Source organism: Bos taurus, chromosome X (genome assembly GCF_002263795.3).
Source record: "Bos taurus isolate L1 Dominette 01449 registration number 42190680 breed Hereford chromosome X, ARS-UCD2.0, whole genome shotgun sequence".
NCBI classification, from domain to species: Eukaryota; Metazoa; Chordata; class Mammalia; order Artiodactyla; family Bovidae; genus Bos; species Bos taurus.
This window is the reverse complement of record NC_037357.1, coordinates 36,112,021-36,132,284: the sequence shown is the minus strand read 5'-3', so window position 1 is coordinate 36,132,284 and position 20,264 is coordinate 36,112,021. Positions and strand designations below refer to the sequence as shown.

The 20,264-nt window shown below is 39.8% G+C and overlaps 1 protein-coding gene across 4 annotated transcripts in view; it reads right to left on the bottom strand.

The window, feature by feature from the left end:
* F8 (coagulation factor VIII) overlaps positions 1–20,264 on the bottom strand; it is a 142,168-nt gene that overhangs the window by 23,450 nt on the left and 98,454 nt on the right. For 3 of the 4 annotated variants that reach the window (NM_001145508.1, XM_005227639.5, XM_024987719.2), the window contains 7 exon segments: positions 1,571–1,656; positions 2,847–2,918; positions 3,931–4,047; positions 6,236–6,418; positions 6,608–6,836; positions 7,561–7,773; positions 9,358–9,511. In NM_001145508.1, coding sequence (NP_001138980.1) covers positions 1,571–1,656; positions 2,847–2,918; positions 3,931–4,047; positions 6,236–6,418; positions 6,608–6,836; positions 7,561–7,773; positions 9,358–9,511 — 1,054 coding nt within the window. 4 annotated transcript variants of the gene reach the window in all.

Genomic DNA, 20,264 nt, shown 5'->3' with positions numbered 1-20,264 from the left:
GACTGGTCTGGACTCTTGTACTTAATGACGATCTTTCTCAGTTGACTAAGCTCTATCTATACATCATTCATTCATTCATTCATCAAAGAATATATTTTTAGCATTTGTTATGTGCCAAGCACTCTTCTTGGAGAAGGAAATGGCAACCCACTCCAGTATTCTTGCCTGGATAATTCCGTGGACAGAGGAATCTGTCAGGCTACAGTCCACAGGGTCACAAAGTGTTGGATATGACTGAGTGACTGAGCACAAGCACTTTTCTGGGTACTAGCAACAGAGTTGTGAACAATAAAAAAAGCCCTGCCCTCATGGAACTTACATGGAGAAGGAGAAGGGTGTGCAAGGAAGGAGGCGTGTTTGAACATTAGTCCTGACTGCTCACATGTTGACATGATAATATTTTTGGATATGTTGGATTAAAGAAAATGTATTATGATTTTTTTTGGTAGAGCCACATGGTCTGCAGGATTTTAATTCACTGACCAGGGATTGAACTCAGGCCCCCGGCAGTGAAAGCACTCAGTCCTAACTACTGGATCACCAGGGAATTCCTGAGAAGATGTATTATTAAAATGAATTTAACATGTTCCTATTTTAATGCAGCTACTAGAAAATGGAAAATTACACATGTACTTAGCATTTATGGTTCACATGATATTTCTGTTGGCCAGCACTGCTCCAGAGGACATAGGGAAGGGAAAAAAGATGAAAGACTGAGTCATTGAAAAAAAAAAATTGAGTTAACCTAAGGACACTTTCAGTAATGACTCCAAGTTGGTTGACCAGATTTGGCCTAACTTTAGCAGGCTTTTCTTACTACTCTGTGGTGTAGAATTTGTGAAGAAGACGGCTTTGGTTTTAGAAAAGGAAGAAGCCACATTTTCTTGCCTTGTGGGACCAGGGATCAAGCCATTTGTTTTTGTGTTAACATGAAGGAATTGGAGGACTCAAGGATACCTAGGCAATTGAAGACATCTAAAAAAAGAATACGTGGTCTTTAGAGGTGGTAAATTTGATGTTATAGAAAAATATTCAGAGATTCTAATCCCAGTAGAAAGATTAAAAACACAGTGTAGGACTTCCCTGCTGGCACAGTGGTAGAGTCTGCCTGCCAGTGCAGGGAACATGTGTTTGATCCCTGGTCCTGGAAGATCCCACGTGCCTGGGGACAGCTAAGCCCATGAGCCACAACTACTGAGCTCCTGCTTTAGAGCCTGGGAACCAAAACTACTGAAGCTGGTGCTCTGCCACAAGAGAAGCCACCACAGTGAGAAGCATGCACACAACTAGAGAGCAGCTCCCGCTTGCCACAATTAGAGAAAAAACTGTTCAATGAAGACCCAGTGTAGCAAAAATAATTAAAAAACAAAACACAGAGCACTCAATTCTATTCCTGAGTCTTTCAGTCTTGACTCTTTTGGTACAAATCATAAGCCACTCTGTTCTTCAGTTCTTTCCTTGTCTATTACTTGGGGTTTGATGAAAATGACTTAGGCAGGAAGGAGGTATACAAGGCATTGAGCTTGCCAAAGGAATGTGTGATGTTCTGGAATGCAGTGCATTTTCTAACCTTGATCCAAGGAGAGGGATCCTTGGTGCTCCAGGCGTTGATTGATCCAGAATAATGAAGTCTGGCCAGCTTGGGGGCCCACTGTCCTTTGCTCGAGAAAGGGAAGAGAGATTAGATTCAGCTGGGTTGGTCCTGTACACGTGGGAATAAAATTACTCTCTTGAGAAAGGTTAATCTTAGCTGTGAAGACAAAGGTATAAAGCAGAGTAGTATCAATGACTACTGAAGTGTTTGGCTTGTCCTTCTTGTCTATTTTATTTTCTAAAATTTAGTAAGTTTGTTGATTGTTTGTACCTCTAGTTAGCTAATACTAATGTGTCACCAGCACCATCAATTAATATTATTTCTCTATTACATAATCCATGTTCACTGGAGAAAAATTAGAAATAAAAAGAAAACATAAGTTAAAAAAAATAAAAGAAGTATAAAACATCATCCATCCAAAGAAAAATAGTACTATTTTGGTATATATCTCTCAAACATCTTTTTCAAATGCTTTTTTTCCCCTCTAAAATGGAGTTTGGCAAACTTTTTTTCTGTAAATAATTTAGCCTTTATCATCTGGTGTTGTGACATTTAAATGCTGTTGTAGAGTGAAAGCTACAGAGACTTCTCTGTAGCTCAAATGGTAAAGAATCTGCTTGCAATGCAGGAGACCAGGGTTCAATCCCTGGGTGGGGAAGATTCTCTGGAGAAGGGAATGGCAATCCACTCCAGTATTCTTGCCTGAAGAATCCCATAGACAGAGGACCCTGGCAGGCTACAGGCCATGGGGTTGCAGAAAGTCAGACATAACTGAGCAACTAACACACACAGACACACACACACACAGTGAAAGTGCCCACAGATAATTGTAAATGAATAAGTGTGGCTTCTTTATGAACACTGTAATTAGAATTTCATATAATTTTCATGTCATGAAATATTCTTGTTTTTTTTTTCCCCAATCTTTTAAGAATAGAAAAATAATTCTTAGCTTGAAGGCCATACAAAATCAGGTGATGGGCTGGATGTGACCTGTGGGCTACAGTTTGAGAAAAATGCAGCTTCTTGCTACAGCAAAGAGAATGGATTGAAGGGAAGCCATGTGGAAGGCAGGCAGGACATTTAAAGAGGCAGAGGCATTACTTGGGTGAGAAGAGAAAATAGATTGAGAGGCACCTATGGAGTAGAATTTACAGAAGCATGAAGATGGATTGTTTATCTGAATTTTTCCAACAGAAATAAAAAAACATATAATCAGCTCAGTGCTTTGAGAGAAAGGAATACTGTTTACCATATTGTCCTGAAGCTGTAATCTGAAAATCTCTAATGCGTCCAGAAGCCATTCCCAGTGGAATTTGACACTCTGAAATCAAACCAGGGGAGCACAATTGTTAGAAGTGCAGAAATAGAGCTTCACAAATGCAGGTCAATGAGAACACCAAGAAATGCTCATATTTTTAAGTGTTTACTACATGGCGAGAATTGGATGCAAGATTTTTATTGTACTATCTCATTTAACTAGTTCTAACAGGAAGGTGCTAGAACTACTCAGATTTTGCAGCTGAGTAAAGCAAAGACATTACTTTGCCAACAAAGGTCTGTCTAGTCAAGGCTATGGTTTTTCCAATAGTCATGTATGGATGTGAGAGTTGGACTATAAAGAAAGCTGAGCACCAAAGAATTGATGCTTTTGAACTGTGGTGTTGGAGAAGACACTTGAGAGTCCCTTGGACTGCAAGGAGGTCCACCCAGTCCATCCTAAAGGAGATCAGTCCTGGGTGTTCATTGGAAGGACTGATGTTGAAGCTGAAACTCCAATACTTTGGCCACCTAATGGGAAGAACTGGCTCCTTGGAAAAGACCCTGATGCTGGGAAAAATTGAAGGCAGGAGAACAAGGGGACGACGGAGGATGACATGGTTGGATGGCATCACCAACTCAATGGACATGAGTTTGAGTAAACTCCGGGAGTTGGTGATTGACAGGGAGGCCTGGCATGCTTCGGTCCATGGGGTCGCAAAGAGTCGGACATGACTGAGCAACTAAACTGAACTGAAAACTAGGGTCCATACATAAGTAGACCAGTGGTTCTCTTCTTGTTGAGGATTAAAACTCAACTTCTTCCAGATGATATTTGAGAGTTACACTTCGTAACGGGACCAAAATTAAGCTTCAAAATTTGCTCCTGGAGCTCTTGGGACTTCAGTGTTAAAGTGTTCAAAGCTTCAAGCAGATACGCCCTCCTCTGAGGATTCTGATTTCTGCCTACAATATTCATTTTAGATTTGGTAATTACTGTGAGCCTGTATGCAGTTCTTGGCAAAGGCCACCCTTCGAGGGAGGTGGAAAGCAGTTGAGTGCCCAGTGCCACTCACCCTTGCTGTACACCAGGAAGAGAGTGCTCATCCCAGCTTGTAGGTGCTCGCCAATAAGACATTCTATCCGCCAAGTCCCAACCTTGGATGGTAGCATTTCCACCGTCTCAAAGACACCTTAGCAAAACCAGAAGGCAGAAAAGTGACTTCCTTTCACCAAAACGGGCATAAGACACATCAGATTATGCAGAACATCAGAGGAGATCTAGCCAAGTCAGTTGCACCACTCTTTGACCTAAAGTGCCTGTGATGTAACCTCTGCAGCTGGAGACACTGGGGGTGAAGTTCTGACCCTGGGGAAAGGGAGAGAAAGAGTACCCGGATGCTTCAGGGGTGGAGACGGGAGAAAGCTACTGTGTTAGGACTGGCCTGCACTCTTAAGGCGTGGCAGAGCCAGAGGTGGATTTCTCATTGACAAGATGTGGGCTCCCTGCCTCAATGAGTAAAGTAACCCCAGGAGCAAGAAGCTAGAGGTGAATGCTGAGGGGCTGAGGGCTGAGTGATAAGTGACCATCTAGAATAAAAGTGGAACCAACCAAGTCAAGAGGATTTCATGTAAGAGGGTCCCCCAAAGGAGTTTCTGCAGATCCCCTGAAAGTATCCCACCAGAGAAAGAGTCCTCTTTAAATATCTGCCTTGCTTCCCTGACAGCTCGGTAAAGAATCCACCTGCAGGAGACCCTGGTTTGATTCCTGGGTCAGGAAGATCTGCTGGAGAAGGGTTAAGGCTACCCACTCCAGTCTTCTTGGGCTTCCCTGGTGGCTCAGCTGGGAAAGAATCCACCTGCAATGCAGGAGACCTGGGTTTGATCCCCAGGTTCGGAAGATCCCCTGGAGAATGGAAAGGCTACCCACTCCAGTATTATGGCCTGGAGAATCCCATGGACTATAGTCCATGGGGTTGCAAAGAGTCAGACAAGACTGAACGACTTGCACTTTGGCTTTTCACTTTCACTTTAAATATCTGCCAGGTGCAGACAGTGGTGCTATCCCTTATCTCTCCCCCCTCCAAGCTATGGTTCAAAGCAGCAACCAGCCAGGGGTGGAGGGGAAAGCAATAATAAGCATAAGAAGGAGACGTTGAAGTTAAAATCAAGTTCCGAAGCTAAAGGCCAAATTAGTGATCTGGAAGAGAAACCTAAGGACATAATGCAAAAAGGCAAGCAAACAGAACGAAATGAGGGAAACTGAGTCATAGAAGATGAAGAAGTCCAAGACTTTTCTAATGAAAGTTCTGCAAGGAAAGAAAACAAAGGTGGGGGGTGGGAATCAGAGAAATGATAAGGAGAAAAATCCCCTAAAGCTTAAGAATGAAATGCATGATTTCAGACCAAAAGGGCCCACTGAATGCCAAAGCAGAGCGCGTTGTCATGAAACCCAGAAGGAGGTGCCTCTTGCTGAAAATCTAGAATAAAACCTTATAAAAGGAAATTCAGAATTTTGATGAAGAATGGAATTTCCCTGGCAGTCCACTGGTTACGACTCCGTGCTTCCATTTCATGGGGCGGAGGTTCCGTCCCTGGTCAAGGAATTAAGATCCCACATGCCGTGTGGCCACATGATGTGTGGCACAGCCAAGAAAAAAGGGGAAAATTTTTCTTTGATTAATGTGTTGAAGTGGACGTTATGATGTCTGACTTGAATTTTCTTTGTGATGTGAAGTGACTGCAGGCCTGTTTATTACTCAAGAGTCAGCAAGAAAAGTCACTGGGCTTATCAGAATTTTTACACAGAAACAGAAGTTTACTTCCACTATTAAACCTATTTTTTCTTCCTTCTGTTTTGCCTGCACTGTGAGGTATAGGGGATCTTAGTTCCCTGATCAGTGATCAAAACTGTGCTCCCTGCGGTAGAAGCACGGAGACCTAGCCACTGGATCATCAGGGAAGTTCAGAACCTGTTTTAAAGGAACATTCGAGAATTAAGATGATATTCTGTTTTGATCAACAGTGGGAGCAGTGTTTAATCAAAATTTGGTCTTCATACATAAACCAATCACTCTTTGGGAATCACTAATTGGTGATTCCAATTAATGATTGGAACCAATCATTATTGGTGCCCTGTGGGATTCGAGTTGGGAGAAAAATCCTCTTTTCCTAGGAAAGTGCTGGGACATCCATTGTCCATGGATTCTGCTCTGTTTCCTTTACAGCACATTATCTGTATCTTAAATGATCATGTTCATTTGCTACGTTCTTTATGATCTCTCTGCTTTGTTCAAGGGACATATCCCCAGGGCCTAGACCTTGAAAGGAGCTCCTCAGCAAGCACAGGAAGTTGACAACAGAGTGCAAACTGGTTTGTACCTGGGTAGAGATTGTAGACCGCCATTTTATACTCCTCCGTTTTTCGCACAGTGAACACATGGCCACTGAAATGAATGGAATGGATATTTTCATTGCTGCCCATGCTGAGCAGATACCACCTAATCCTTTGATGCTGAGCCATGACTAAGCCAGGGAGTGTATCCATCACGTAGCCATTGATTGCTGGAGAAAGAACACAGAGAAAGCTGTTACCGTCTATTGTGCCAGGGTCTTTCCCTCCATTCCAGCCAAGAGGATGGATTCCTAGGAAGATTGCACTCTCATCCATATACTCTCAAATCGTACAATATCCCAGCCTCAGGCTCCAGGCTCACTTCACGGTGAATGAGATTTGGGTGTGGACTGTATTACCATGGAAGCGATACTTTTCTTGAAAAGTAGGGTCCTCTGGCTGGACATGGCAGGGCGCCCCGCAGTTCCTTGCCATGTTTTCGGCAAAGTACCAGCTCTTGGTTTCATCAAAAATGGTGAAAAACAGAGCGAATTCCTGTATTGTTACTTGTCTCCCATGAGCAGCACTCAGCGTGTCCACGCGGCAGATCAGAATGGGGCCAATCAAGCCTGAGTGCAAATCTTTTTCCTGAAAGGAAAGACACTAGTTCTAGGAGCGAATGTTCTCTCACTCAGAAACAAGAGGGGATTTCTCATCAGCTTTTATGACACTCCACCCCATTCTGCAGCTTCCCACAGGACAATTCTTCCTCTTTAGTAGATTCCTGGGTGATATGTCTAAAACATAAATATGCTGCTGCTGCTGCCGCTAAGTCGCTTCAGTCATGTCCGACTCTGCTCAACCCCATAGACAGCAGCCCACCAAGCTCCCCCATCCCTAGGATTTTCCAGGCAAGAATACTGGAGTGGGTTGCCACTTTTTTCTCCAATGCACGAAAGTGAAAAGTGAAAGTGAAGTCGCTCAGTTGTGTCCGACTCTTAGCGACCCCATGGACTGCAGCCTACCAGGCTCCTCCATCCATGGGATTTTCCAGGCAAGAGTACTGGAGTGGTGTGCCATTGCCTTCTCCGTAAATATGCTAACACCTCCTCTATTGAAAACTTCCCATTATGCTGGGGATAAATACCACACTTCTTAGCAGCTGACACAAAGACTTTTTCTTTTTTTTTTTTTTAAACACTTTAGTTTTTGGCTGCATCTCAGGGCATGTGGGATCTCAGTTCCTGACCAGGGATTGAACCTGTGTCCCCTGCAGTGGAGGCACAGAGTCTTAACCATGAGACTGCCAGGGAAGTTCTGAGACCATTTCTATCAAAGCAGGAAAAGGCCAGCACAAAGGAGCCCTGCTTACCAGATCAACGTCAGAAAAGTAAGCCCAGGCTTTGCAGTCAAACTCATCTTTGGTGGGTGCCATATGGTGCTGCACTTTCCAAAAGTAGCTTTGGGTTTCATTAGGCTTGACAAACTTTTTTCGAGGTTCTGCTCCTTGTCTCTGATCTCCGTTATAAGAAATAAGGCTAGAATAGAAGGAGTAGGGACGAGAGGCCTGGTTTTTGAAAGTTACCTGCAAAGCAAGAGAGAAAAAGGCAAGTATTATGTTTTAGGATCTTGTAAAGTTCTTACATCCCTAATACCAATGCCTATTTAGGGGGTGTAATCCAGGTTTTCAATACCTGGCGGAATCGGTATGTTATGAGAACCCAAACCTAAAGATCTGTGAAAGAAACTGAGACATTTTTCATTTCCACAGTCTTTAAGACATGAACTCACAGTTACAAAGGAGAAAATTGCTAAATCCTTAAAAGAAAATCTAAAGTAAAAGATAAAATATGACCACAGGGGTTTTAAGGGACCATAACCCCAGGAACTGATGCTCTTAAAGTTCTTCATGACAAATGCCAGGATGATTACATATGCTCTTTATACAAGACTTTTTTTTTCAAATTACATTTTCATGGGATGTATGAAAAGTAAAATTCAAGTCCGAATAAATTCACTCACAATCCTGTAATTTTAGATCCTTCTATATCCTTCCTGTAAACAATCAGTTGGGACAATGGATGACTGTTTCTAGAAAAAAAAAAAAAACTACCTTGATCTTTGGCTCATACAGCGCCAAAGCAAATTCTAGTCTACAGGAATTATTATTGGATTAAAAAGTTAGATGTTAAGAAATTAAACTGTAAAAGAAAGTATAGGTGATTTTAAGAAAATAAATCTCTGTATAGGGAAGGATTTTTATAGACATAAAAGCTATCAAAGTGTCATAAAGGAAATATTTATTGGTTACTACTTAAAACTTCAAACATATTTTATTTTAAAAATCACTATATATAAAATTGGGCTTCCCTGGTGGCTCAGACAGTAAAGAATCTGCCTGCAATGTGGGAGATGTGGGTTTGATCCTTTGATTAGGAAGATCCCCTAGAGGAGGGCATGGCAACCCACTCCAGTATTCTTGTCTGGAGAATCCCATGGACAGAGGAGCCTGGCAGGCTGAAGTCCACGGAATCGTAAAGAGTCAGACACAACATATATAAAATTAAAAGAAAATAAACTTGGAAAAATATTATTCACTAAAATGACCAATGATCATTAATATATAAATGATCTATAATATATATGGTAATACAAATTAACAAGAAAAGCATTCGCTCCAAAAAATTCAACTATGCAAAGAACATTAACAGATAATTTGTTAGAGAAAGTCTTAAAATGTTCCTGAACATTGCACTTCTGGAATTTTATCCTGGGAAAAGAGTTGTGATAACATTATTACTTAAACAGTGGGGAAAAAAAAGAAACTATCTAAAAGGTTGTTCAAAGGAAAACAGTTAAATAAACCATAAAATCATATAATGAACTAATATTATTTCAGTTGAAAAACATATGTAGTGTTTTTAATAACATAAGGAATGTTTATAACATTTATTTTAAAAAGAAGTAGAATGATGAATTGTATAATTTTGAATACATAGGAAAAACATGAACATACAGAAAAATGATAATTATGGGGTTATTTTTAAATTTTCTTATCTTCTATACTTTAAACCTTTTTGAAAGTGTGAAAAGAGTATTTTTATAATCAGAAATTAAAAAAAAATATATATGGATCAATTTTTTTGTAATCCCATTTTCTTCAACTTACCATGATATTGTCTTCCACTTCTGCTCTTATATATGGTCCCAAGAGTCCCAGGTGTTCATTTAGTTGTCCACGGTATATGGCCTGAGTAAAGGAGCCATCAGTAAATTCCTCGAATACCACCTTTTTGAACTGAGGGACTCCTCCATTCTGAGACCTGGTGAAAAAAAACAGAGGAAAAGGTGAGTAGAAATGAGGTGCATTTGATAGAACCGATGATGAATTCCTACTTTTGCATTCCAGTCCCCTGTAATGAAAAGGATATCTTTTTTGGGTGTTAGTTCTAAAAGGTCTTGTAGGTCTTCATAGAACCGTTCAACTTCAGCTTTTTCAGCATTACTATGCCTCAACGGGCATAGGCTTGGATTACCGTGATATTGAATGCTTTGCCTTGGAAACGAACAGAGATCATTCTGTCATTTTTGAGTTTGCATCCAAGTACTGCATTTCGGACTCTTTTGTTGACCATAATGGCTACTCCATTTCTTCTGAGGGATTCCTGCCCACAGTAGTAGATATAATGGCCATCTGAGTTAAATTCACCCATTCCAGTCCATTTTAGTTCGCTGATTCCTAGAATGTCGACATTCACTTTTGCCATCTCCTGTTTGATCACTTCCAATTTGCCTTGATTCATGGACCTGACAAGCTTGTTTTTTTTCCCTATATTTTGCCAATTTTTCTATTGAGAAATCTGATTTTTTTCTTATTGATTCAAAGGAATACTCTATATATTCTTGATGTAAATCTTTGATGGTCTTTTGTGCTGCAAACATCTTTCCTTCTATGGTTAATTTTCCATTCCCTTTTTGTTATCTCTTGATGAGCATAAGTTGGTAATTTTAATGTAGTGAAATTTATTTAAAATTTTCATAGTTAATTATTTTTGTATCTTGATATCAATTCTTTCTTTTCTTACCCTGACATTGTTGAGATATTCTCTTATTTTTTCTTTCTAAGAGGTTTATGGTTTGACATTTATATTTAGACTTGGAACCTACAGTGAGTGGGTTTTTGAGCATGGTATGAATTAGGGATCCAATTTAATGTTTTTCCATATGGATATCAAATATTTCCAAAACATTTATTGAAAACTGCACTTCTGTGACACCTTTTTCATAAGTCAAATGCCTATACATGTGTAAATCTAGTTTTGCATTTCCTGTTCTGTTTCACTGACTTATTTAATGTTTACTCCTATGCCAATTATTACTCTAAGTTCAGTTCAGTCACTCAGTTGTGTCTGACTCTTCATGACCCCTTGGACTGCAGCACACCAAGCTTCCCTGTCCATTGCCAACTCCTGGAGCTTGCTCAAACTCATGTCCATCCAGTCAGTGATGCCATCCAACCATCTCATCCTCTGTCATCCCCTTATCCTCCTGCCTTCAGTCTTTCCCAGCATCAGGGTCTTTTCCAGTGACTCGGTTCTTCACATCAGGTGGCCAGAGTATTGGAGCTTCAGCTTCAGCATCAGTCCTTCCAATGAATATTCAGGAGTGATTTCCTTTAGGATTGACTGATTTGATCTCCGTGCATTCCAAAGGACTCTCAAGAGTTTTCTCCAACACCATAGTTCAAAAGCATCAATTCTTCAGTTCTCAGTTTTCTTTATGGTCTAGCTCTTACATTACCATAGCTTTAAAATAAGTCTCAATGTGTTTTATAGCAATTCTTCCTATCTTGTTCCTTTTGTTCAAGAAGGTCTTGGCTAGGGACTTCCCTGGTACTCCAATGTTTTAACTGCTTGAGTGTTCAGTACAGTATTGAATAGAAGTGATGATAATGAAAAGTGGTGATTTGTTCCTGATATCTAAAGGAAAGCTTTCAATGGATCAGCATTAAATATGATGCCTGGTGTACATTTTTGTAGATACTCTTTCTCAAGATAATGTAATTTATTTCTATTTTACATAAATGACACCTTATATATATTTGTAATGAATTAAAATTTCTTGTTTTGTGGCATAGCATATGATCTACTTTATTAAATACTCCATGTGAACTTGAAAAAATATTAAAGCTGCACTTGCTGGGTGTGATTTTTTTTTTACTTTATTTATTTATTTTTGGCTGCTCTGGGTCTTCACTGCAGCTTATGTGCTTTCTTTAGTTTTGGAGAGCGGAGGCTACTCTCTAGTTGCAGTGTGTGGGCTTTTCATTGCAGTGGCTTCTCTTGTTGTGGAGCGTGGGTTCTAGAGCATGGGCTCAGTAGTTGTGGTGCATGGGCTTAGTTGCCCCAAGGCATGTGGAATTGTCCCAGACTGGGGTAGAACCCATGTCCCCTGCATTGACAGGTGGATTGTCAACCACTGGACCACCAGGGAAGTCCCTGGGTGTGCTTTGTTAATTATGTTCAAATCTTCTACAATTGATCCTTGACCAACAAAGGGATTAATCTGAGTATAATTTATACTTACCCCTCTCTATTCTTGGTTCCTTGGTATCTAAGGATGCAAGCAACCTCAGACTGTATAGTACTGTAGTATTTACTACTGAAAAATACACTCGTTTAAGTTGACCCTCTTAGTTCAAACTGGTGTTGTTTAAGAGTCAAGTTCTTTATTGATGGTTTGGACATCAGTTAAGTTCAGTTGCTCAGTCGTGTTCGGCTCTTTGTGACCCAATGGGCTGCAGCATGCCAGGCCTCCCTGTCCATCACCAACTCCTGGAGTTTACTCAAACTCATGTCCATTGAGTCGGTGATGCCATCCAACCATCTCACCCTCTGTCGTCCCCTTCTCCTCCTGCCCTCAATCTTTCCCAGCAACAGGGTCTTTTCAAATGAGTCAGTTCTTCACATCAGGTGGCCAAAGTATTGGAGTTTCAGCTTCAACATCAGTCCTTCCAATGAATATTCAGGAATGATTTCCTTAAGGATGGACTGGTTGGATCTCCTTGCAGTCCAAGGGACTCTCAAGTGTCTTTTCCAACACCACAGTTCAAAAGCATCAATTCTTTGGTGCTCAGGTTTTTTTTTTTTTTTTTGATGTTTATAAAATTATTTATTTTGCATATTTATTATTATACTTGTTAAGAGATTTATTTCTGTTTTGCTTCATTGCTTTTATTTTGTTTTTTCCTGTTTTTTAAATATAAATTTATTTATTTTAAGTAGAGGCTAATTACTTTACAATATTGTACTGGTTTTGCCATACATCAACATGAATCTGCCATGGGTGTACTCGAGTTCCCCATTCATAACCCCCCTCCCACCTCCTTCCCCATACCATCCCTCAAGGTCATCCCAGTGCACCAGCCCCAAGCATCCTGTATCATGCATCAAGCCTGGTCTGGTGATTCATTTCACATATGATATTATACATGTTTCAATGTCATTCTCCCAAATCATCCCACCCTCGCCCTCTCCCACAGAGTCCAAAAGTCTGTTCTATACATCTGTGTCTCTTTTGCTGTCCCACATACAGGGTTATCGTTACCATCTTTCTAAATTCCATATATATGCATTAGTATAGTGTATTGGTGTTTTTCTTTCTGGCTTACTTCACTCTGTATAATCAGCTCCAGTTTCACCCACCTCATTAGAACTGATTCAAATGTATTCTTTTTAATGGCTGAGTAATACTCCACTGAGTGTATGTACCACAGCTTTCTTATCCATTCATCTGCTGATGGACATCTAGGTTGCTTCCATGTCCTGGCTATTATAAACAGTGCTGCAATGAACATTGGGGTACAGTGGGATTGCTGGGTCCTATGGCAGTTCTATGTCCAGTTTTTTAAGGAATCTACACACTGTTCTCCACAGTGGCTGTACTAGTTTGCATTCCCACCAACAGTGTAAGAGGGTTCCCTTTTCTCCACACCCTCTCCAGCATTTCTTGCTTGTAGACTTTTGGATAGCAGCCATTCTGACTGGCATGAAATGGTACCTCATTGTGGTTTTGATGTGCATTTCTCTGATAATGAGTGATGTTGAGCATCTTTACATGTGTTTGTTAGCCATATGTATGTCTTCTTTGGAGAAATGTCTGTTTAGTTCTTTGGCCCATTTTTTGATTGGGTCGTTTATTTTTCTGGAATTGAGCTGCAGGAGTTGCTTGTATACTTTTGAGATTAGTTGTTTGTCAGTTGCTTCATTTGCTATTATTTTCTCCCATTCTGAAGGCTGTCTTTTCAGCTTGCTTATAGTTTCCTTTGTTGTGCAGAAGCTTTTAATTTTAATTAGGTCCCATTTGTTTCTTTTTGCTTTTATTTCCAATATTCTGGGAGGTGGGTCATAGAGGATCCTGCTGTGATGTATGTCGGAGAGTGTTTTGCCTATGTTCTCCTCTAGGAGTTTTATAGTTTCTGGTCTTACGTTTAGATCTTTAATCCATTTTGAGTTTATTTTTGTATATGGTGTTAGAAAGTGTTCTAGTTTCATTCTTTTCCAAGTGGTTGACCAGTTTTCCCAGCACCACTTTTTAAAGAGGTTGTTTTTTCTCCATTGTATATTCTTGCATCCTTTGTCAAAGATAAGGTGTCCGTAGGTGCATGGATTTATCCCTGGGCTTTCTATTTTGTTCTGTTGATCTATATTTCTGTCTTTGTGCCAGTACCATCCTGTCTTGATGACTGTGGCTTTGTAGTAGAGCCTGAAGTCAGGCAGTCTGCTTCCTCCAGTTCCATTCTTCTTTCTCAAGATTGTTTTGGCTATTTGAGGTTTTTTGTATTTCCATACAAATTGTGAAATTATTTGTTCTAGCTCTGTGAAAAATACCGTTGGTAGCTTGATAGGGATTGCATTGCATCTATAGATTGCTTTGAGTAGTATACTCATTTTCACTATATTGATTCTTCTGATCCATGAACACGGTATATTTCTCCATCTATTAGTGTCCTCTTTGATTTCTTTCACCAGTGTTTTATAGTTTTCTATATATAGGTCTTTAGTTTCTTTAGGTAGATGTATTCCTAAGTATTTTATTCTTTTTTGTTGCAATGGTGAATGGAATTGTTTCCTTAATTTCTCTCTCTATTTTCTCATTATTAGTGTATAGGAATGCAAGGGATTTCTGTGTGTTGATTTTATATCCTGCAACTTTACTATATTCATTGAGTAGCTCTAGTACTTTTCTGGTGGAGTCTTTAGGGTTTTCTATGTAGAGGATCATGTCATCTGCAAACAGTGAGAGTTTTACTTCTTCTTTTCCAATCTGGATTCCTTTTATTTCTTTTTTCTTCTCTAATTGCTGTGGCCAAAACTTCCAAAACTATGTTGAATAGTAGTGGTGAGAGTGGGCACCCTTGTCTTGTTCCTGGCTTTAAGGGAAATGTTTTCAATTTTTCACCATTGAGGATAATGTTTGCTGTGGGTTTGTCATATATAGCTTTTATTATGTTGAGATATGTTCCTTCTATTCCTTCTTTCTGGAGGGTTTTTATCATACATGGATGTTGAATTTTGTCAAAGGCTTTCTCTGCATCTATTGAGATAATCATATGGCTTTTATTTTTCAATTTGTTAATGTGGTGTATTACATTGATTGATTTGTGGATATTGAAGAATTCTTGCATCCCTGGGATAAAGCCCATTTGGTCATGATGTATGATCTTTTTAATGTGTTGTTGGATTCTGATTGCTAGAATTTTGTTAAGGATCTTTGCATCTATGTTCATCAGTGATATTGGCCTGTAGTTTTCTTGTTTTGTGGCATCTTTGTCAGGTTTTGGTATTAGGGTGATGGTGGCCTCAGCAATTTTCTGGAAGAGTTTGAGTAGGATAGGTGTTAGCTCTTCTCTAAATTTCTGGTAGAATCCAGCTGTAAAGCCGTCTGGACCTGGGCTTTTGTTTGCTGGAAGATTTCTGATTACAGTTTCAATTTCTGTGCTTGTGATGGGTCTGTTAAGATTTTCTGTTTCATCCTGTTTCAATTTTGGAAAGTTGTACTTTTCTAAGAATTTTTCAATTTCTTCCAAGTCCATTTTATTGGCATATAATTGCTGATAGTAGTCTCTTAGGATCCTTTGTATTTCTGTGTTGCCTGTTGTGATCTCTCCATTTTCATTTCTAATTTTATTGATTTGATTTTTCTCCCTTTGTTTCTTGATGAGTCTGGCTAATGGTTTGTCAATTTTATTTATCCTTTCAAAGAACCAGCTTTTGGCTTTGTTGATTTTTGCTATGGTCTCTTTTGTTTCTTTTGCATTTATTTCTGCCCTAATTTTTAAGATTTCTTTCCTTTTACTAACCCTGGGGTTCTTCATTTCTTCCTTATAGTCCAACTCTCACATCCATACATGACTATTGGGAAAACCATAGTCTTTACTATATGGACCTTTGGAAAAACCATAGTCTTTACTAGATGGACCTTTGTTGGCAAAGTAATGTCTTTGCTTTTTAATATGCCATCTAGGTTGGTCATAACTTTCCTTCCAAGGAGTAAGCGTCTTTTAATTTCATGGCTGCAATCACCATCTGCAGTGATTTTGGAGCCCCCCAAAATAAAGTCTGACACTGTTTCCCCATCTATTTGCCATGAAGTGATGGGACCAAATGCCATGATCTTAGTTTTCTGAATGTTGAGCTTCAAGCGAACTTTTTCACTCTCCTCTTTCATTTTCATCAAGAGGTTCTTTAGTTCTTCCTCGCTTTCTGCCATAAGGGTGGTGTCATCTGCATATCTGGACATCAATGCTTTTTAAGTCAGCTGTCTCTAAAAACGACTGGAAATTTATCTATTTCTCTAATTCTGTCAAGTTTTACTTGGTGTATTTTAAAGCCATATTATAAGTGAAGTGAAGTTGCTCAGTTGTGTCCGACTCTTTGCCACCCCATGGACTGTAGCCCACCAGGCTCCCCCGTCCCTGGGATTCTCCAGGCAAGAACACTGAAGTGGGTTGCCATTTCCTTCTCCATATTATAAGGTTCATAGTAACTTAAGAATGTATGGCTGCCTATTGAATTGGCTCTTTTATATTATAACATTTCCTGTTTATCTCTACAGAACTCTTGCTTTAAAATTTACATTCTGAAATGGAGCAGGACTCTATGATCCTTGCCCCTCCCCACCATGTCTTCTACCTGCCTTTTGCCTGTGGAAAACTTTAGTCAAAGAATAAATTTAATCAGAGAAGTGAAAAATGCTTAAATAAAGGAAAATAGTCTAAGGAGACTAAATAATAATCATGTAGTTATTAAGCATAGTCAAGGACCTTTATTTCCTTTGGACAAGTTGTCAAATGCTATAGATACCATTCTGAGCCATATCCTGTGAGCTCTCTTATAGATAACAAAATACCAGGTGGAGAAGTTAACTACATGATCACCAGACTGTACCCAAGACTTGAGCTGCTGCTATTCTGAGAACTGACTACAAGGAAGTGGGAACAAGTGTACCCCAGAACTGCATATTAACTTTACCTAAAACAGTGAAGATGATGCTAGTCAGACCACTGATGACCAACTGAAGATGACTGTTAGAGATGACTATGCTGTTTCTGCATGTAGACCCCCCTGCTCCAACTCTGTCTATAAAGCTCTCACCCCTGCTTGTTGGGGGGTGGGGAGTCAGCCTTTGGACAAATGTCTGCCATCTTCCCCCACCCAATTGCCGGCATCTGAAATAAAGCACCTTTCCACCAGCCTGGCCTGTTTACTGGCTTTTGAGCAGCGAGCAGCTGGACCCCACCCACATACCTTTCGGTAATAGATTTGGCGACAAAAGTGGGGCTGGCTACTGCTGGCTATGGCTGGTTAAGGCTGGCCACTGCTGGCTATGGTTGGTTATGGCTGGCTACTGCTGACTATGGCTGGTTATGGCTGGCCACTGCTGGTTATGGCTGGCCACTGCTGGCTATGTCTGGTTATGGCTGTCTCCTGCACTTTTATGGCACCTGGCGTTCCTGGGTCTTCCAGGGGAGAGCTATAGCTATGACAATGTATGAGCCTGCTGCTCATGGCTAGCTAGCCCCAGGTAGGGGATTTGGGGGACATTCCTAGCAGTTGCCAAAGCCATTTGATTTGAGGATCCTCCCTGTTTCTACCCTGCTCAGCACTGACTGCCAACTTATGCTTTTCTTGGTGGAATGGAAACTTGCACTTGGGATGGGATGACGAGCTCCAAGACCAGGTAAGTCCACCAGTGTGCACACGGGCAACCTTCCCATTTGTGAGTGCTAGTGCTATTTGGGCCTTCTGGCCAATTGATTCTGACTGCTATGAGGACTGTGAGCAATAGTGCTGTTTGGGCATTCTTGCCAGTTGGTTCTGATGTGTGTCTGATGTTGAGAACTATTTGGGACACGAGGTACTGTTTGGGCATTCTTGCCAGTTGGTTCTGACATGTGTCTGATGTTGAGGATCGTTTATGAACTCTGACTGCTATTTGGGCATTTTTGCCAATTGGTTCTGATGTCTGTCTGCCATTGAGGACTGTTTGTGAGCATGAAGTGCTTTTGGGCATTCTTGCTAATTGGTTCTGATATCTGACTGCTGTTGAGGACAGTTTATGACCACCAAATGTCATTTCGGTACTTTGCCAATTGGTTCTGACATTTAACTACCACTGAGGACCATTTGTGTTGGGTTTGGGACTTCGTACCAGACACCCTCAGAAAGGGTTTATGACAGATCTGTCATTTGGTGTGTGGGTGTGTATTCCATTTGTATGATTGGTACTCTTGCTGTCTTATGTAGAATGGGAAATTCAGGTTCAATTCAATAAGAAAAAATTTAGTTGTGAATTTATGACTAAAAAAAGAAAGATGATTTTTTTCTTTTTTGGACAATGTATGGCTACAGTATTCTTTAGACTCTGGAGAAAACTGGTTAAAATGAAACTCTTGAAATTCAAAAAACCCGTTCTTTTTGCATACGCAGTTGGGGAAAGCTAACTTGATAAAACACTTTTTTCGGACCCTGGGAAAACAAAAATATGCCTGGGAGTAAGTTTGAGATTGATGCTTATCATGTCCTTAAAAGACAAACACAGTCCACTTTGCCTGGATCTTCAGCCTTGGGTTAATTGTGCAAAGAAAACAAGGAAAAAAGCCTTTAAAATTGAATGTATAATTTCGCTATTCTGGCTATAATCTATAAACTGATTACCGACTTTTGTATTCTCCTAAGACCAAGAGGGAAACTTAAGATGTTTTGATTTATTAAACAGGCATATTGTACCACTGAATAAAAATTATGCTATGAAAAAAAAGTGTTTTCTGAGGTTATGAAATATGTTCTTAAGTTTGCCAATCAGAAAATGCTGGTGTAACATTTCAAGCACTTGTTTCTTGGTTTTATTAAAATTTTCAAGAGTTAAAATTGTGGTGTGTAAAAATGATAAGCAAAACATTTTGGTATGTAAAGCAAGTAGGATATGTGCTCTCAACAAAGGTATAAAGAATGGAGGTATTTTTGTTGAGGAAAAATGATGACAATAATTTTGTCCTATAGTTGTTTGTTTCTAGATGAGGAAATACAGGACAAAGTTGTTTGGATCTAGAAAGTGACCAAAGGTTTGTGAAAAAGGAATTTTGAAAAAAAAAAAAAAAGAATTGTGTACATTATCAGGATTAAAATTAGACTAGATTTAATTAGGTATATGGATTTTATGAACAGTAACCTGATGCAAGACTGAAGTTGGTTTTTTTCTCTTAAGAAAACAAAGTTCTCCTGAAATATTGATCTGATTTTGGTAACAGAGACTTTTAATGGAAAGTCATTTTTTTTGTTTCTAATCATACTTTTGACGCCAGTGTTCAGGATGGAAAAACTGTCCAGTAAAGTTGTCACAGAGTATAGCTGCTCATGATGTGTAGCACTGCTGGCTTTATGTGTACTACTTAAAGCACATGTCTATGTTTGTGTGACAGTTGGGTATGAATGCTAAAATGTATGGCCTATAAAGCATTTCCCTATTAACCTCTGAGCCTGTTCATGATACCTGATTAGTTTTCCCCTAAGGTGGACAACTAGGCAAATATATACATAAAAAGGAGCACCAAGGGACATGGTTAGACCCAGAGCAGGCAAATGAACCACTCTGGCAATGTTGGGAAAATATATTGATTATCAATACTCTCTATGGAAAGAATTACAACTTAAAAAGGAAAAATGATGGAAAAAATATTCACATATTGAGGTATGGAAAAGTCATTCCGGCCAATAACAGGATTTAATCTGAACTTTAGGCTAACCAAAACAGCCTGTTCGTAGCCTATTAAACATACATTGTACATCTGCTTTAATCATAAAGACAAAAAAGAGAAATAGTATGAAGGTGGATTTTGATTATTATACTCACTGTAATATGTCTAGTAATTTTCAAATGTTTGTCCAGGTACAATGAAAGTTTATTGCCTTTCTTATTCAGTATCTGTTCCTCCTCAAGATTGAGGAGTATCAAAGAAAAAGGGGGATTGAAACAGAGCAGGACTCTATGATCCTTGCCTCCCCCCATGTCTTCTGCCTGCTTTTTGCCTGTGGAAAACTTTAGTCAAAGAATAAGTTTAATCAGAGAAGTGAGAAATGCTGAAACAAAGGAAAACAGTCTAAGGAGACTAAATAATATAATGTAGCCATTAAGCATAGTCAGGGACCTTTAGTTCTTTTTCAAGGGCTGTAGATGATCTTCTGAGCCATATCCTGTGAGTTCTCTTATAGATACCAAAACACCAGGTGGAGAAGTTAACTACTTGATCACCAGACTGTACCCATGACTTGAGTTGCCACAATTCCAAGAATTGACTGCAAATAAATGGGAACAAGTGCAGCCCAGAACTGCAGATTAACTGTACCTAAAACATTGAAGATAATGCTAGTCAGACCACTGATGAAAAATTGAAGATGACTGTTAGAGATGACTGTGCTTTTTCTGCTTGTAACCTTCCCACCCCCAATTCTGTCTATAAACAGTCTCACCCCCTGATTGTCATGGGGTGGGGGGTTGTGGGATCAGCCTTTGGAC